The sequence below is a fragment of the Cygnus atratus genome, chromosome 2 (genome assembly GCF_013377495.2).
Source record: "Cygnus atratus isolate AKBS03 ecotype Queensland, Australia chromosome 2, CAtr_DNAZoo_HiC_assembly, whole genome shotgun sequence".
Taxonomy (NCBI): Eukaryota; Metazoa; Chordata; class Aves; order Anseriformes; family Anatidae; genus Cygnus; species Cygnus atratus.
This window is the reverse complement of record NC_066363.1, coordinates 99,199,945-99,217,203: the sequence shown is the minus strand read 5'-3', so window position 1 is coordinate 99,217,203 and position 17,259 is coordinate 99,199,945. Positions and strand designations below refer to the sequence as shown.

At 41.8% G+C, this 17,259-nt stretch overlaps 1 protein-coding gene across 2 annotated transcripts; it reads right to left on the bottom strand.

Moving 5' to 3' along the window:
- Positions 1 to 3,158: 3,158 nt before the first annotated feature.
- On the bottom strand, positions 3,159 to 16,466 carry LOC118249956 (cytochrome b5). 2 transcript variants are annotated; one of them, XM_035550479.2, is made up of 5 exons: positions 16,231 to 16,462; positions 8,812 to 8,940; positions 6,917 to 6,946; positions 5,069 to 5,103; positions 3,159 to 4,283 (listed from the first exon to the last, which is right to left on the bottom strand). In XM_035550479.2, exons 1-5 carry the CDS (start codon positions 16,372 to 16,374, stop codon positions 4,205 to 4,207), a joined length of 417 nt encoding a protein of 138 aa, XP_035406372.1. In that variant the 5' UTR covers positions 16,375 to 16,462; the 3' UTR covers positions 3,159 to 4,204. The 2 variants fall into 2 exon arrangements, with proteins under 2 accessions (XP_035406372.1, XP_035406373.1); XM_035550480.2 differs by lacking the exon at positions 5,069 to 5,103 and having other exon boundaries at positions 16,231 to 16,466.
- Positions 16,467 to 17,259: the final 793 nt, after the last annotated feature.

Below are 17,259 nucleotides of genomic sequence, written 5' to 3'. Positions count from 1 at the left end.
CAGGGGAGGTTCAGGTTGGAAATGAGGAGACATTTCTTCTCAGAAAGAGCAGTCAGGCATTGGAACGGGTTGCCCAGGGAGGTGGTGGCATCACCGTCCCTGGGGGTGTTCAAGGAAAGGTTGGATCTGGCACTTAGGGACATGGTTTAGTGGGTGACAGTGGTAGTAGGGTGATGGTCAGATCAGATGATCTTGGAGGTCTCTTCCAACCTTAATGATTCTATGATTCTGTAAGTTATACTACACAGGACAGAAGTCAAAATCTATTCCTTATATGTGAGACTCTACAGTGCAATCTAATCTATTCTGAGCTCTGTGTTAGCAGCCACCAAGAGCGACCAGTAGCTGCATTGTGTGTCCCCAGTTTTAGAAAGTTGGCAAAGAAAATTTCAAGAACTGTTTTATGCACACTCTGGCATGTAAGAAGATCAAGAACAAGTCTAACTACTTTCCAGAAAGAAGAGAAAATCCAGCATTAATCCTCTACCAAGATGCAATGTGCAAGTATTTCTCATCAATTCATGCGCTTGTTTGACCTCCTACTTATAAGCCAAGTCATTCACTAGGTGAACTATTTCAATACATAATGAATTCACCATGAGAATGAATGTAATGTAACATAAAAGGAAAGCTAAGTCAGGAAAGTATAACTCAAATTTGTGATCTATCAGTTACTAACTTCACACCAGATCTGGTCAGTCATTAGAGCTAAGGAGACAGTATAGCTCCTCCCCCTCCTTGTTTCTTCTGTACTATTTCTGAAATCCTTTTCTGTGTTCAGCTCATTCGTTCTGACCGAGTTTCAGATGATAATTTTCACTGCCAGCCTTGAAAAAAACATTGCAATGGTTTTGTCAACACAACCATGAAATTCATAAGCACCTATTTACCCTCAGCTCTCAAACATTCAGGAAACAAAAACGAGATGTACTGAGTTACAGATTTGTGATCAGGCTCCATTTTCTAGTTTTACTCCCTGGCCAGTCCCTCTCTGGCATTCTGGAAACCCCTGACTGCAGCACAGTGCTGGGTGCAAGAGAAAGGCATTAAACCGCTGTGCCAAAGCCAGTGAGCAAAAGAGACAGCATTTTCTTTTCCCCATCTTAGCAGATGAAACAAATGAACGAGTGTACTGGCTTTACTCTGTACAAACTAAGAGGAAGACGATGATGTCTCCACTGAAGGGAGCCCACTTGCCACTCTGCACTCTTTTGAACAAGAGAGGATAGTCAAATTAAGGTCAAAACCGCAGGGCCCAAAGAAATTACGTCAGGATACAAAGGCAGCATAAATAGTGCTGTTGTAGAAGTAAGCAACATAGGAAGACATCTGGTTTAAAGCATCGACCACCAAAACCAGCTTCTCCAAACAAAAATTAGTATGAAAGGAAATTGCCAGATCATTAGAGCAAATAACTTGGATGGGATTTTGGGACTAAGGGCTTTGTTCTGAGAATAAATTAGTCTTTGCTTATTCTTTTCTTTTTGCTGTCGCACCATGAAAACATTGACTCTCCTTACTTCACTTGACTTTTTTTGTTGTTTTGTTGTTTTTTTTTTTAATAGCACAGTAATTCTTTCCTCACCACACCCATCTTTCTTCTTCCTCTCATATTAGCAATTAAAAGCTAAAGGCTCGTAAAAATTCCTCTATGACCCCCTATGGAATGCAGGTCTAGCCTTACTGTAATAAAAAGGAAATTTAATACTTTTTTTTTTTTAATCATTTCACATTTAAAAACCTGCAACAGTAATGCTCACCTCTCAGGAACAGCTTACATCAGCACCCACGGAAGGGAATACAAACAGACCAACTATAGGGAGCAAGCTGCATGCATCTACAGTAGCTTTTTAACATGCATCAGTTTCTAAGTATCCCCTATTGTCTCCACTCATGGCATTTTTGGTTCACATTGTGGAAATTCTCTGAGCGTGCCAGCTAGACTGCTTTGAGATGGAACTGAGCTTGAAAAGATACTCCAGGGGATTGCATGATGTGATCCAGCCCCCAGTAAGCATCCAGAATACTGGGACATGAACAGAGCTATACCATATTAAAGTTCCCAAAGCATGCATAACACAGAAAAAAAAAAAAATCTCACGACAAGTATGTTGCTTTTTGCTTTATGGATGCACTTTGATTGCATTACCCTATCTGTTGATGTGAACATAATTATCCCATTCTGAAATTCTTGCAAAATTATTTGAAAGGTTAAGCTTTTTTTTGTATTTTTGGTTTTTGTCTTGCCCAGACATGTGAACTTAAATGTTATTTTAAAAACTAACAAACTGCAGTATTTCAAACTTGGTTTACAAGTCTAAATATCAATTTGGAGTTAATACATCCTTTTTAAAGGTCATCTGTAACAGATGGATAAAGCCTGAACTTTTAGCTCAGCCACACCACATCCAGAAGAAAAGTTAGGGCAAGAACAGGACAGTGTAAGAAATTAGTGCTACACAGAATCCCAACTACTGTCATTTATACTGCAAGTTCAATTTCTAAGGCTAAGAAGGTGATGGGATATACTCTAAGTGTACATCCCTATATCTCTAAATCAAGACTGACAGAAGAGAACAAAGTTGTAAGATACTACATGCCTTCACCATTGAAGCTGTGTGAGATGTTTACTGCAAGAACCCGAGTTTTATTAGATCCTTGTCTGCTTTAACAGTAAAGGAATTACCACTTCAGGAATCCTACAACAAAGAATACTTAAAAGACTAACACATTGTCTGGTGCATATGTAGGAATCTGCTTATTGTCTGAAGTCACAAAACTTCCCTTCCCCCCTTCTCCCTACTAAAATATGTATATATTAAAAAGCTGTTGTTCACAGCGTACCATTTTTCAGTTTGGTTTGGCTTGATGCAGGGCTTACACTGAACGCACCTTCCCCAGTGCTGACGTTACAAGTCCTGGCCACTGTCAGGCAGGCAAAGCTTACAGGGCCAAACCACTGCTAACAGTGGCTACTCGGCGCTGAGTGCTCTACAGTACGCCGTCCCACCTCTCAAATGTAACTTCCCTGCATAAAGGAAGCATCCAGCTTTCACTGTCAAACAGGTTCATCTGGAAAGTGTCCCAATATGCAATAGGATCCCTTCTAAGGCCTTTAATAAGAGGCTGAAATTAAAAGTATTTGAGCCAGGCAAGAGTAAGCAATTAAACTTTTATTCATGATCATTTACATATGCCTCAAAACATTCACCACAAAATGCAGACTTTCAGTTATCTTGTATTTAGCATAGAAAATGGTCATCTCTGTAGTAAAGCACCAAGGAACACACAACAGAACAATCAGAAACAGATTCCACGTATCAGTTTTTTCCCTTCACAATGTACCACAACAAAGTTGGAGATTACATAAAAGTCTAAAAGTTCCAGAACAAATTCTAGAGTCACCTGAGTGCTTGGCAGGAACAGTATTACTTAGTAGCAGTTACATTACCTGCAGTGGAATTACACGCAGCACTTATTTTCTGCCTTTATTTTTTTGCTCAGAAGAGTTACTTTTCACAAAAGTGAGACAAACATTATTGGGCCAAACACTGGGTTTCATATTTGGCCTGAATTTTCCAATGGCAACCAAACAGAACAGTTTGCCGGTAGGAGTACCTACAACAACTGTAAGAGCAGATGTCAAGAGGGAAGGAAAGAATCACCTAATTATAGTCTATCATCTCATTACATAGGGCCCAACCACTTACAGGCCCTTACATACTACTCTACTCAGCTTTTTCCCCATTATGCTTATTTTAATTAGCATTTCAAATTTACTTCTTAGAAGACAACATGATTTTTGAATTAAGTGGTGTACATGGACAAATACACGTACAAAGTTTTGGTAGTAATTTAAAGCTGTAAAATTGATATGCAAAGGAAGTCCTACAGACCCCACCACAGGTTAAAAAGAAATAACCAGAATCAGGGTGTTACATATAAAGCTACTTTAACAAAGAAACTAATACAGTTATCAAATAATTCATTAGAGAATAAATTGTTATACAAAAAGAAATGCTGCCTTTTTATCACTTCACTACAGCAAATAAGAAGGCAACATTAAGAAAAGTGCACAGCAGAGAACTGTTCAGCTTTCTGAAAAAGTTGAATTTTTCTTCAGACACCAGGCTTTCGTCAGGAAACATCTTGGGTTAGGATTACCCCGATCAGTCTCTTCTTGCATTAGTTCTTGGTAAGGCACTTACTCTGACATGTAGGAACGATACATCAGGGCCACGATAATTGCTGCTATTGCCGGGATCACCCAGTTGGACCATGAACTAGAAAGAAGTTTTTGAAACAGCAGTTTAAGAAGTGACAACCACCAAGTTAAAAAAGTCGCTGGTTAAAGAAGTCCTTCCCTCCCAACATATACTTCAAGGTTCAGGCAAGAGCAGAACACCTGGACTGGCCCAGTAATGCTCCAGCCAAGCAAAAAAGCTTGTCCTGTTCAGACTTTGTACTAGAGCTTATAAGTTAGTTTACTAGAAGAGTTAAGACTCTAGACATGCTTAAAGTCATGGCGTGCTGCCCAGAATATCATTCGTTCTAAAGCCATTTAAGACGTAACACATGACACTTTCAAGTACCCAAACTCCCCACTCAAAAGAGTACGAAATGGTGCTCTGAGGTTTCAGCAACAGGCAGCAGGATATAACTTTACAAAGTTATTCAGGCAATTTCGAACATACTCTCCACATCACCCCATTCTGACAGATTTTTCCTTTAATTGTAGCAAATTTTAAAAGTGAGCGAATCCATGTCAGAAGTAGTCAGCAATGGAACCAAGTGTCTTCTATTTCCTTGCTAGCCTCCAGAAATGAAGGCCTGTACAGCATAAACAATTTGATAGAGACTGGTACACATCAGTGTGGGAAAAAATTTAGATATTAACGTGCTTGTAAAATGGTACATAGATGCCAAACTGGACTTCACACAGAACAGAAATGTGCACGCTAAATCCTTTGACATCTCTGTTTCTGTAGATAAATGCTATTCAGCTTTCTGAGTGTCAGAAACATTATCATGAGGAGCTTCAGGTTTGATACCAGGTATCATACTGTACCTGGAATTAGACTGCGCAGTGGTAATAAGAGGTTCCTGGAAAGCAAAACAAAAAGATATTTACATCAGGCAGACATCCTTCGCCACACTTAACTGCCCCTCAATTTCTCAAAAATTAAGGGGAACTAGTTTTGAAAACAACTTTGTGCATTGCCTTTGGAAAACATTTTATCGGATTTGCTGTAACAGAACTGTTGTATTATAAGCGAGATAGCAGCAGTTTCTGCAGTCAACACTGCATCAAAAGCGATTTCACAAAACAAGAAAGTTCACTGCAAGTTTTCCATGAAGTTAACGTCAACCTCAGGTTACAGTCTGAAAAGTTGTAGTTGCCTAAAAGACAAAGACCCATTGCTTGTCTAAAATCTAATCAAAGAGACTCCAAATGAATACAAGAGAATTTCTTACACAGAAGCAAGGTGCTGATTTACATGCACACAAGGCTTATTAAACTCAGCTTGTTAGCGTGGTGTTTCAGATTGCTTAAGAACTGCTGTCAAATTATTACAGCTTTTGATACTGACTTGTATTTCTTGTTCAGCTTCCACAGAAAAAGAACCACTACAAGACCAAATCCTAGGTGGGTATTTATGCAGTTTATAAGAGGACTTAATCATTTGAGTATTACTAACTGCACGTAGCCTAATTGCATTTGAAAGATCCAAGCATTAACAAAAATGTACTTTAATAGTACAAGATCCATCACTGAAAAATGAACTGACTGAGCTATAAATATTCTGATACCAAGGCAAAGTGTGGAAAAGATCCCTCACAGGGATCCTGTGTAGGTTTAAACAGGCTACTTTTTCAAAAGCCCAAATTATCATAGGCTGATGCACAACAAAATATATTTTAAAATAATACAGCTCACTAATTACATCTGTATTGTTTTTTGTGAACATCTCCACGAAGAACTAACCCCAAAGCCAAACCGTGTGGAGCAGCTCTTGCCCACACCATCTAGCACCTTCTACAACAGATTTGCCACATTCAGGGCCAGGGAATGGTTCCCCCCAACACTAAGGCAGCAGGAAGAATGCAAACCAAAATACCAAAATATTATTAAAATATGAATAAAGTCACCAAAAATACGTTTTTCAAACATCATGACACAAGAAATTGTGTGCTCATGGTGCTTTAAACTGTGCAAAGATGAAAAAGACGTTTGTAAGCACAAGGCCTGCTGAAGGTTCCTAGAGGGCCAGGGCATAGGTTTGTCACACATCCAGAGGGCAGTTCTAAGTGAAACTGTCTTATCAGCTATGCCCACACGTCCTGTTAGAGCAAAGTGTTCTGTCTTTCCAGAAAGAAGCTGGAAAACACTCATTAGTGTAGATAACCATGACCACCAGCACTAAAACAAGGGAACAAGCCAAACAGGAGCGTAGTAAGATGTCGTTTAGATCTCTCAACTCCAACTGGCCGTACTTTGGCCAAACTACAATCCTAAGTACTTCAATTTACTAAGTTTCTGTGAGTTTACTGTAGTCAAGAGATAGTATTACTACAACTTGCACTAGGCAATCTGTTTCTCAGTTGCACTTATGGTTGCTGCTCTTACAGCTTAAGTGTAAATTATCCTGAATTTCAAAACAAGTCTGAATGACAGATCTTTTTCTTGGTGGGAAGAAGCTCTGAATTCCAGTCACCACTCAATTTGTTAATTTTATTAGTACATTAGTTCAATTAGTTATGATGCCAGATCAATGAGCTTAAGAGATTTATGATCTGAAACACTACACTTAAATAACCTGACTTATTTTTGCATCTGAGTATACCATTTACTCAGAGATACACCATCTACAATGCCCAAAAGAAATAATGTGACATTTCAAGAAACAACACTTACTGTTGGCTTCTGAAGCTTCGCTCTATCATCCTGTATGAAAATAAGGAGAGAAAAAAAACATTTAGATAAACACCCAAAGCATGAAAAAAGTCACAAAGAATCATCCAATTCAGTTCCCAGTTCTATTCTCTTAGTGTATACCTATTCTTCCCTAAGAAACAGACTTACAAAAGAGGTATCAGTAGATGTTGTTCAGCTACCATAAACAAGATCACCTCCTTGAATAATACTTCCCAAGATACAATGAAGTGAAACTTGAGTCTTAAACATTTTTTTTGAGCACGTTTTTGCATTTCTTTTGTCTCTCAACAGTACGTTTCCCACATGGATTATAGTAATGCTAGCTTACTTCTACCTAGTCTGCTCATATTTATCAAGCAAAGTTATCTAACTAGCTTTGGCCTAACATCCAATACAAACATCCCAAATTCTATGGATGTCTCAGAAACCCATGAAGCTTTACTTGGGATAGTCACATTCATTTCAAAAGAAACAGTGTATCTTCTTGACAGTGTTTTATTTATCACAACTATCAAACTGCGTGTTTCATATTCAGTGAAAATGGGCATTTATCAAACAAGAATGAACTGGACTGGTGGCAGGTTATGAACAATTTTACTGTTATCAGTTGCCGCCTGAAAGAGATGACAAGTCTGGGGCATTACAAGTATGCACCAGACCTGAACTACTTCGTACTGGGAGAGGCTACACTAGCAATATTCATCCGGAAAAGACCTAAGACAGGAAGAGGATCAGGACTCTTAAATGTAATTCTCAAGACAGTGATATTCACCTCAAATGACAGACAAAACAGAAAAGACAGACAGCTGAGGACAAGAGAAGAGGCAGGCATGGGCAGGTAGAGTCTCTGCACACTAGCTGCCTGGGTCTTCCAACACGTGGATTTCAACTACCACCACGTAGGAGAGCTTATAAGAGGCAGCCATGGCAACTACAGCAGCTCTGTACCTAGAAATATATCCTCCAAAGACTTAGGCAGCAAACAGGTGCTTGGTAAAAGTACAGGAGATAGGGAGATTACAGAAAAAAAAGGAAGTGACAAATGGAACTGTCAGTGACAGTGGGAACAGATCATAAACCTGACAACTAGGTAACATCAATACAGCACGAAATGAGGGCAGCCAAAGACAGGGATGATATACAAAGCATCAAACTAGATTATGTTTGCATTTTCCTATCTGAACACCAGGAAGCACTTTTTTACTGTGGAGGGTGACGGAGCACTGGCACAGGCTGCCCAGAGAGGCTGCAGAATCTCCTCCTTGGAGATCTCCAAAAGCCCCCTGGATGTGGCCCTGAGCAGCCTGCTCTGGGTGTCCCTGCTGGAGCAGGGGGTTAGAGTGGGTGACCTCAAGATGGTCCCTTCTAACATTATTCATTCTACAATTCTGCAGCAGCAATCTTCCAAATATACACACGAAGATCCAGATTGTACTTGCAGATCAAAATGGAAGCCTGGCACATATGTGTACAATGATGAAAGCAGGAAAGTTGCTGAGTAATCACTTCACATGTTGACTTAAGAAGAGGTCTAGACATTCCAACATTCCACCGTCAGGGATTATAGAGTCTTATTATAAAGCTCACAGGGTACAACAGGAACAGCACATTTCCACATTCAGTTTACTCAAGAACTAAGCTGTAAAATATTTCAAAGAAGCAAAGTTTTAGACATGACCATCCTCACATTATACTAGTCAGATCACTTTGCACTGGTGCAACTGTCTCCAGAACAAGTCTATCCACAAACATCTGCAGAGCTGGCATCCAACCCAAACAGCAGCTCTCTTTATTTTGATGAAAATTGTCAGAGAAATAACTAGACACAAAGACGCTATAGTAGACATTACGTACCGGTACACTTGCATACTCACCGGATGTAGCTCCCCAACAATAAATGATTCTGACAGCTTCCTTGCATCTGTGGAGTGGCCAACATCTTCAAAGTTCTCAGTAGCATCTCCCCCAGCTTGTTCCCTGAGGACCTCTTCACCACCTGGGTGCTACAATTTTAAATCAATGCGAATTTGATGTTAAAAACTATTCCACATTCTGAAAACGGAAGTTCATTTCCATATTTTTAAAAAAGTCCTTGCAAAAAAGAGTCCCTAGACCTGTTAAAGCAAATGTAAGCCCTCTAGTTATTTAGAGGGGCTTTGTGCAATCTCAGAAGCCAAAACCAAAGAAGCTAGGTCTCTACTCCAGTGACAGATCAGTAATAGGCACTACCCCAGAAGCAGCTAAGGATGGATTTAAAATATTACTGGTATTATTTAACAGCCAAACTGTTATCTAAAGTTACACAGTGCTCATATTTCAACAGGAAACATTTTTATCTAAACAGTGCTTTATACAGCAGAAGGATAAAAGCCAAAAGGTGTAAGTTGCAGAAGGAAACGTTCCAGGTAGGTATAACAAAAGAAGATATTCACAACAAAGGTAATCAAGCAAGTTGTGCATGTTCCCTGGCCAATCCCCATCCTTTCAGCCTGCCTAGCCAAGGCCCTGAGGAACCTGACCTAGTTAATCATAGCTCAAGCTTGGGGCAGGACCAGATAACCTCCAGGAATCCTTTCCAAAAAAAATTATTGCACGATTATCTAGTACGCCAGCTACTTTGGAGCTGCTTAAGCACCACTGAAAGCTCATGCAAGACACCAGAATAGCATTTTTGTTTTAGCAGACCACAGAATCCCCAAACCATACTGCTGGTAAAACCACTGAGATGGAGAGAGGTCACTCCCCCGTACCTCTTGATGCCTCGACCCACCACCATTCCCTTAACCAAATACCTGCTATCCACTGACTTTTATTCTTCCCCAGGATACACCTTTGGGATTGCAAGCAGTTCCACATTTCTGTCCATTAAGTAACTCCATATATATAGCAAGTTACAGTGTATCTTCTGGTTACTTGAGGTTGAGAAAACTCACTACAGTTACTCTGTTGTTAGGTAAGTACAGTACCAAAAAAATTCACCACTCAGCTTGTACGTGGAAAGCTATGAAACTATTCTATACAAACAGGAGTTGTTAGATGAGCAATTTGAGACTATATAAGTACTGCCTTGGATTAAGGCAACCATATAATAAATTCTAACGCCTCACAAGGGACATGGAAAATTAAGTCTCCAAAGCCTTATTTCTTTTTTAGATTCTGCAGTCAGGAGTGTTAAAGTGATGAAAATAGGCAAAACTTCTGTTAGAGTCAGGCTTAGAGTACAACTGAACAGAAAAGCCACATTTACAAAGGAGATAAAAGAAATGGCATAAACATTTCCACCAGCCTAAGGAATTAAAGTTTGCATTTAATTCAGATCTACCATATTAACCTCCTACCAATCCTTTTCTTCTAAGGGAAAAAAAAAAAAGTAAGATTTGTTCATATAGATTAGGAAGACAGTATAACTAACTACCAGTTTCCAGCTGTGCCGGAACTCCAAAACTTGAGTTAATCTTTGCAAAGGCACAAGTTTATTATTGAAGACTGAGAAAGTTGCTTAAAAAAAAAAAAGGGCCAAAACATCACAGCTAGAAGCACAAGGGATGCCTACCATGACTAAGCAAAAGCAAGATTAAGCAATCGATACAGAGATTAAGCATAGCAGCTGGGCAAAAAAAAAAAAAAAAGTTAAGAGTGCATGTAGAGTAAAGATTATGCAAACAGGCCTACAAACATGGCACGCTCATCAAATCCTGCCCTTGAATCCATTCTGATAAGTATTAGGGAAAGGACTAGAGAGAAGTTGAGAGATCATTCGAGTTCAGTGCCTTGAAATCCAGAGTACACTTAAGAAGCTGAACTTGGATCTAACAGGCTCTCCCAGATACTGTCGTAACTAAGTCTTCATAAAATTCACTCCATGGTTTTAATACCATGCACCCCAAAATAAACCTTTCTCAGCGGAATGAGTCATGCTATATAAACTGTGAAAAGCCACATTAAAAGTATTATGAAATATATGTGAAATCTTGAGCAGAAGGCAGAACTCCTTGGAAAAAACATGCTTATCTAACAAGACATCAACAACCAGCAAAAGGAACAAACGTGCGACTACCCATAAAGCACTAACATCATGCACGTTCACGTTTGTGCGTTGTGGTGAACCCGAGCCCTGCTCCAACAAGTCGATACAGCATCGATTACTGCAGCAAGCTGTCAGACAAGAGGATCCCTAGCAGTACAACTGCATCTACGTTAAAGCCATTTCACTGGGTACTTTAACAGACTACCTGCAGGCTGCTGACCACCGCACGGCCGTCCACTATGTTCCCAAATCCTTCCCGTGTGCTGCTACAAAGCAACCAAGTAGCTACAGGAGCAGCCTCACTGAGGCACTCCAACTTTTCTCTGAAGGTTTTGTTTTCAGTCTGACCAGCAGCTGATCCCTCCAATGCCACGGTTTTGCAGAGAGCGTCACCACAGAGGAAGTATGGCCATGACCAACTCATCACACGTGTCAGCTGAAGGGGTGAAACTTGCCCTGACCTCTGCCACCATAGCTGGACAGATGTTATTTTTTCCCCTTGCATCAGCAAGACTACGGCAAAGATAAACGCACAGTGTTTCCAACTTAAGCCAACTAGCAGAAGGTAATCCTAAAAACCTACTAGACATACTTAAAAGTATTTTGAAACTTCACACATTTATTTTTGATAACATCTGCTTTAAAAATGCAAACTTACAACCTCCATGCAAACAACCAGCGTGCAAAACATGCAATTAGTGAAAAGACTTGGCCTTCCCCAATGAAAGGGAGTAACTGAAAAGCCTTACAAATGCCAAGAAATTACTTTTGTATCAAAAGCTTGGCATTTTCCCTGGTTCAATGAGTCTCTCAAAGGTTGTCTACACAAGGCCTTTGTTTACACTTTGTATGACAAAGCTTGCTACCAGAATTTCCATTTTCATAAAAAGCCTCTTGCTAGCCCCTGGAATTGGAAGCCCAGACTGCACCAATAATGACTCCTGAACTGAAATCCTGTGATATAAACAACAAGTATTTTTGCAGGTAAAATTGTGGTTCAAGGGAAATGAAAAAGCTTTTGCTAGCCTAGTTCATTCCTAGGACAATCCCAATACAGCATATTTAAGTTACATGTGGAACAGAAGTCTGTACAAAGCCAGCAAAAGTACCTAGCATGGGCTAATTCCTAACAGCAGCACGTTAAGAAGATTTAGATGAAGCAACTAAGCAGTTAAATTCACTGTTATCATCTAGGTCAAGAGTCTAATTACTTCATCCTGAACACCTATCAGGTCTCCCTCTTGCTACAGTCATGAAACTTTCTCAGTGTCATAGTTCAAGACTATTAAAGTATAACTACCTGGATTCACAACTCTTATCACCCCTCCCCACCCCCCCCCCAAACTGGGGGAATCAAGTCTTTTGGGTCCAATTCAAGTTGCGGGCAAGATACCTGAAAGCCTCCACCAGTGGCAGCCTTAGGAATTCAAGTTTTGCACTCTACTAGAAGCAGAAAGGAGCAGAGACAGAACTAGAGGTGCTCCGCTAATTTTAGCTTTATTGTATAAAAAAGACTAATGCTTGCTTTAAGGACACTTCTATGTAGTCCTCCAAAATATTTCTATAAGCTATTCAAGTTACAGGACAGAAATTTTGCACTTATAAAATTTAAGGAGCAGAGGAGAGTACTTCTCTTTATGAGTCTGTAGTTTTGAAAACCATCATTACGGTTTTAGACAAAGCGCCCAATAGCTGAGTGCCCATTTTCCCACTTAAAAAACAATTACAGCTTGCAGTGCGCGTTTTGCAAAGAACACTTAGAACTGCTATTTTTCAGAGCACTTTCAAGCCCTCCTTCAAGTTTCACCACAGCTTTAGGATGCAATAGCACCAGTTTTTATCCTTAAACTGCAAGGTTCTGCAGTAAAAATTCACACAGTATTTTGGCAGACTTAAGAACGTGCCACTACTGGCACCCTTTGATGTAAACTATTCATTAACTTATACCGCTCCTCCCCAGCATCACATGAACATAATCCATCTCCACATGGTGGAGAGACCATTTTTCACTGTGATGCAGTAAAACAGTATTAGTTTTTCCACACTTTATTCGATCAGCATTCCAAAAGACGTTTTTTGAGATCTGTCCATTCTGTTTAGAAACAGTGCTATAGAAGCACAAGCTTTCAGATTATGAAAAAAAAAATACATTGGCCATGCATATTTTCACTATATAAACTGTACATCCAAAGCAAGTTTTGAGACCACTAAAAGGACTATATTAGATGAATATTAAGTATGTATCTAGTTTGTTTCCAGAACACAGCATTTCTCTGAGGTTGAGGTGTTCCTGCTCATGTTGGTTTCTCTGCCTCTCTTTAGGAATTCACTTAAGATCCCAGCAAAGCAAATGGGAAGACTCTCACCACAACAGGAAGCAGAGATCAGGGCACTGATCATTTCATTCCTGTTTTAAATAGGCCCAACTACTCATTTAGCTCCTGAGATCAATGTCAAACAGTCTGTCCTGAACAGCGGAATTCCTTTCTTAAACTACAGAAGAATACTATCAGGCAATACCACCATACTTACTCCATTACTTGACATTTCTTATTACACACGTATGGAATTATCTCCAATACAGACAGACATAGCCATAAGATCCTGCTGTCAGTATGCATCTACTTCTAACAGCTGTTTTTCCTTAAAGGATGTAGGACCTGAAACTATGAAGAGGTTTCTCAAGTTTTCTGTAATACAAGTCCAACAGCTTTTGAATGAAAAATACGATACACGAGTTCCCAGTCCCAAGAATACTCTTTCATGTGAAGAGCATTCAGATAGTGCACCCTAAAAGCTGAGGTCTCTGGATTTCCTCTCTTAGGGGATAAACGCGGATAATCGAAGAACATTCAGAGATATATATATTTGCGTTACAGTTTCAGAGATCCTACATTTGGAGATAAAAAACAGTTGCTGGAGTCTTCATCTCCAGTAATCTCTAAGATAAGGTGCCAAAGTACATAATCCTTTTCTTCTCCAGCACTTCATCCCTATTTCAAAGGATCTTTTTAAGCCTTGGCCTTAGGAAACCAAGCCAATGTGGTCACCCTGTGTGATGTCTCCACACAGCCTTACCACTCCCAATGCGCATGCACTGCTCCCAGTCCACTTACTAATTTCAATCAAGTGTTGACAAAGGCTGATGGTTCCCCCCCCAACCCAACAAAAAAGAGTTCCCCTAAACATCTGCGAGCTTTATGCAGAGACAGCAGCTGTACAGAGAAAATACAGCCTTTAAGTACTGTAATGAAGTGAAAGGCAACAGCATACATTCACTTATTAAACAAGAAAACACCCAGTGTATCTGTAACAGTGAGGTACTGTAAAGTTTTCAACTTCATAAGCAGAAAGAAAATAATTCCAAAGGTTAATGCAATAATTGGAGAGATTTTTTTTGTTGAATTAAGAAATGGAACTGGTAAAGTCAGCTTCTGTTCCCAGTTCTTCACTCTCCAGTAAACTGACACGCTTAGATATTTCCTAGTAGAGAAGACGATTGCGATTGAATCGATGCTTTAACAGTGCTCTCTGAAAGACTGTTAGGCTTATTTTAATAGCCTATAATTAATTCTTGAAATATTTTAAGCTTTTCTACTTCCTGCAAGAAAACCAATAGGTAAAGCTGAATTTGACTAGTAATGCTATAGAAACTGCTCATGTAATCCCTGCTTCCCTGAGAAGTGTTTATCATAGTCCAGAATGCACTAGCAAGTGGCTCGCTTCAATTTCTCCTTATCTGTCATGTGTAAATCCCTCAAAGCGCCTGACAGACCAGAATGAACTAATACATCGCTTTATAAGTTAACCACATATCAAAAGCATTCAAAAAAGGCAAAAACCAAAGTACCCTATGAAATGTTTTAATCCAAGGGTTCCAACCGCACAAAAAAAAATCATTGCAATGAACACTAGGATATTAAAGAATTTTCCTTGGGAGTGCAGCTGCACTTAGATAGCCATTTTCAACAAAGCAATCTTATCTCACTCCTTTATTATCTTAGCATATCATCCAGGAAGTTCAGCTCCAAAGCCAGCCGTATCACAGCAAAAACTGTTTAGAGTGAGGCTAAAGCCTGAGCCTGTATACCACGGTGCATCAGACATCCTACAGCTGTCCAAGAAAAAGAACTACTTAACTGCTTACAAACTGAATTCTTTTGGTTTGATAGTGCATTTGCCAAGTTCTCCTGAGGGCTGAAATCAAGTCTTTCTTGCAAAACTTGAAACTAATACTTATCAATTTCATCATGTGTTCTGAACGAAGGGGCTGTCAGCTTGACTGTGCAGCTACTTAAATCATAATCTCATTAGTTCTTGGATTTTTTTATCAAACTTTTTCTATTTTGTTTCTCTTTTAAATCTGGAAGACCTCACAGAACTGTGTACCAACCAAAAGCAATACAGTCTCCAAGAACAGCGCTGAGTTTCTGAGGCTCCACGAAAAACTGTTCTTCCCCAAGGCTTCTAGAGTTAAATTAGCCTTGCCTGTGTAACTAAACATTTCCATACCTAGGTAATGAACCAGACCAGGGCTATGGCTAGATGAAAACCAATTCAGAAAGAATTGGTAGATCTGGCTCACAACCCAACTGCGCTGGCACACAGCCTGAGCGTTGGCAAACACCTGTTTGCAGAATACCCCACTTTAAAGCTCAAGTGTTTAGAATCATGAAAACCAAGACAGGTCCACACGGCAGCAGAGGCTCACATAATGCCGTGTCACTACAAGTTAATAATGTAAAACTGCAGAAACTCTTTTAAATCGGGTGCCAGATCTTTGCAGAGTAGGAAGAAGGGGCTGAGAGAAAAGCCTCAAAACATCACGGATAAATCCTAGCTACGCTTAATTGTGAAATCAGTTTAATTAGTAGTTACATTTGCAAGTGTACACCGAAGAACATTTCGGTTGTTTCGGTCCAGTAACTAAAGCGCTTCTTCATTAACCCTGACCACCAATGACTGCACGAACCGGCCACCATCAGGCGAGCAGGAACGCCAACTGTTAGCGAGGACGGACAAAACCAGAGGGACCCAAGTTTACCTCAGAAAGCTGGAACTCGTGCGGCTGGGCTCTGCCCGGGACCTGCGTACGGGGGCAGGAACAAGAGCACGAAACCTCCGGGGGAACTCAGGGGAAGGCAGCGAGAAAAGCGAAGGAGGAGGAGGAAACGGGAGGCGGCAGCCGCGCTACCGGACGGCTCCCGGCCACCCCAACGGTCGCCCCCAGCGGCCGTGTAACGGTCGCCGTTCAACGTTCGCCCACCTCGTCGAGGAACTTGGTGACGTCGTAGATGCGGTGGTGCAGGATGATCCAGGTGCTCTGGCTGGTGTTGTGCCGCTGCACCTCCTCCAGCCGGTAGTAGCGGCCCCGCCACGCCTCGCCGCCGGCCTCCCCCGAGCCACCCATGGCCGGCCGCTGCTGCCCAGGCTCGGCGCCGCGCACACGGCCCCCGGGGCTGCCCGCAGCACGCCTAGAGCCCGGCCGCCGGGCCTCCCACCGCCCCGCCCGCCCGGCCCGCTCATTGGCGGAGAGGCACGCCCATCAAGCGAGGCGGCGGGATGCCGCGCGGGGGTTGGAGGACGCCGCGGGGAGGGGCGGGGCTTAGCGAGGTGGCCGCGGCGGTGTTCACAGGGTCCTCCTACCCCGGCCCCGGGAGCGGTCGGCGCCCTCCCCTCCACACCACGTGACTCGGTCACGTGCATCGCACCAGCGGGAGGTGGCGGTTGGCGCCGCCCGTCCCGCCCCGTCACGCGCCCCGCTTCAGGCGGCCGACGGCGCCATCTTGCTTCCCTCTGGGCGCTCTTCCGCGCACGGCGGGGCCGCGCCGCGGCGCTGAGGGAGAGCGGCGTGGTGTGGTGGTACTGCTCAGGTGGGCAGCTGGGCTCCGCCACAGCCGCTCTGTCACTACCCCTCCTCAAAGGGAAAGGGGGAGAAAATGTGATGGGAAGGGCTCAAGGGCTGAGATAAAAACGGGGAGATCACTCAATAATTACCATGACAGCCAAAACAGACTCAGCAAAGGGAGATCATATAATTTTATTGCCAATTACTAACAAGGTAGAGAAGTATGAAACAAAAAAAATCTAAAAACATCATCCATCCACTCTCTTCCACCTCCTCCCCCTAAGCAGTGCAGGGGAAGGGGGAATGGGCGCTGTGGTCAGTCTACAGCACTTTGTCTCCGCTGCTCCTTCGTGGTCCCTTTCTGCCCCTGCTCCACGTGGGGTCTCCCACGGGATGCCGTCCTTCCCGAACTGAGCCTGCGGGGGCTGCCCACAAACAGCAGCTCGT

Excerpts from the sequence above, each read along its gene's own strand:
- LOC118249956 (XM_035550480.2), bottom strand. The coding sequence starts at position 16,374 with ATGGGTGGCTCGGGGGAGGCCGGCGGCGAGGCGTGGCGGGGCCGCTAC. Across the intron at positions 8,941-16,230 it reads TCACCAAGTTCCTCGACGAG|CACCCAGGTGGTGAAGAGGT; the intron begins GTGGGCGAACGT and ends TTAAAATTGTAG. Across the intron at positions 6,947-8,811 it reads TTGTTGGGGAGCTACATCCG|GATGATAGAGCGAAGCTTCA; the intron begins GTGAGTATGCAA and ends ATTTTCATACAG.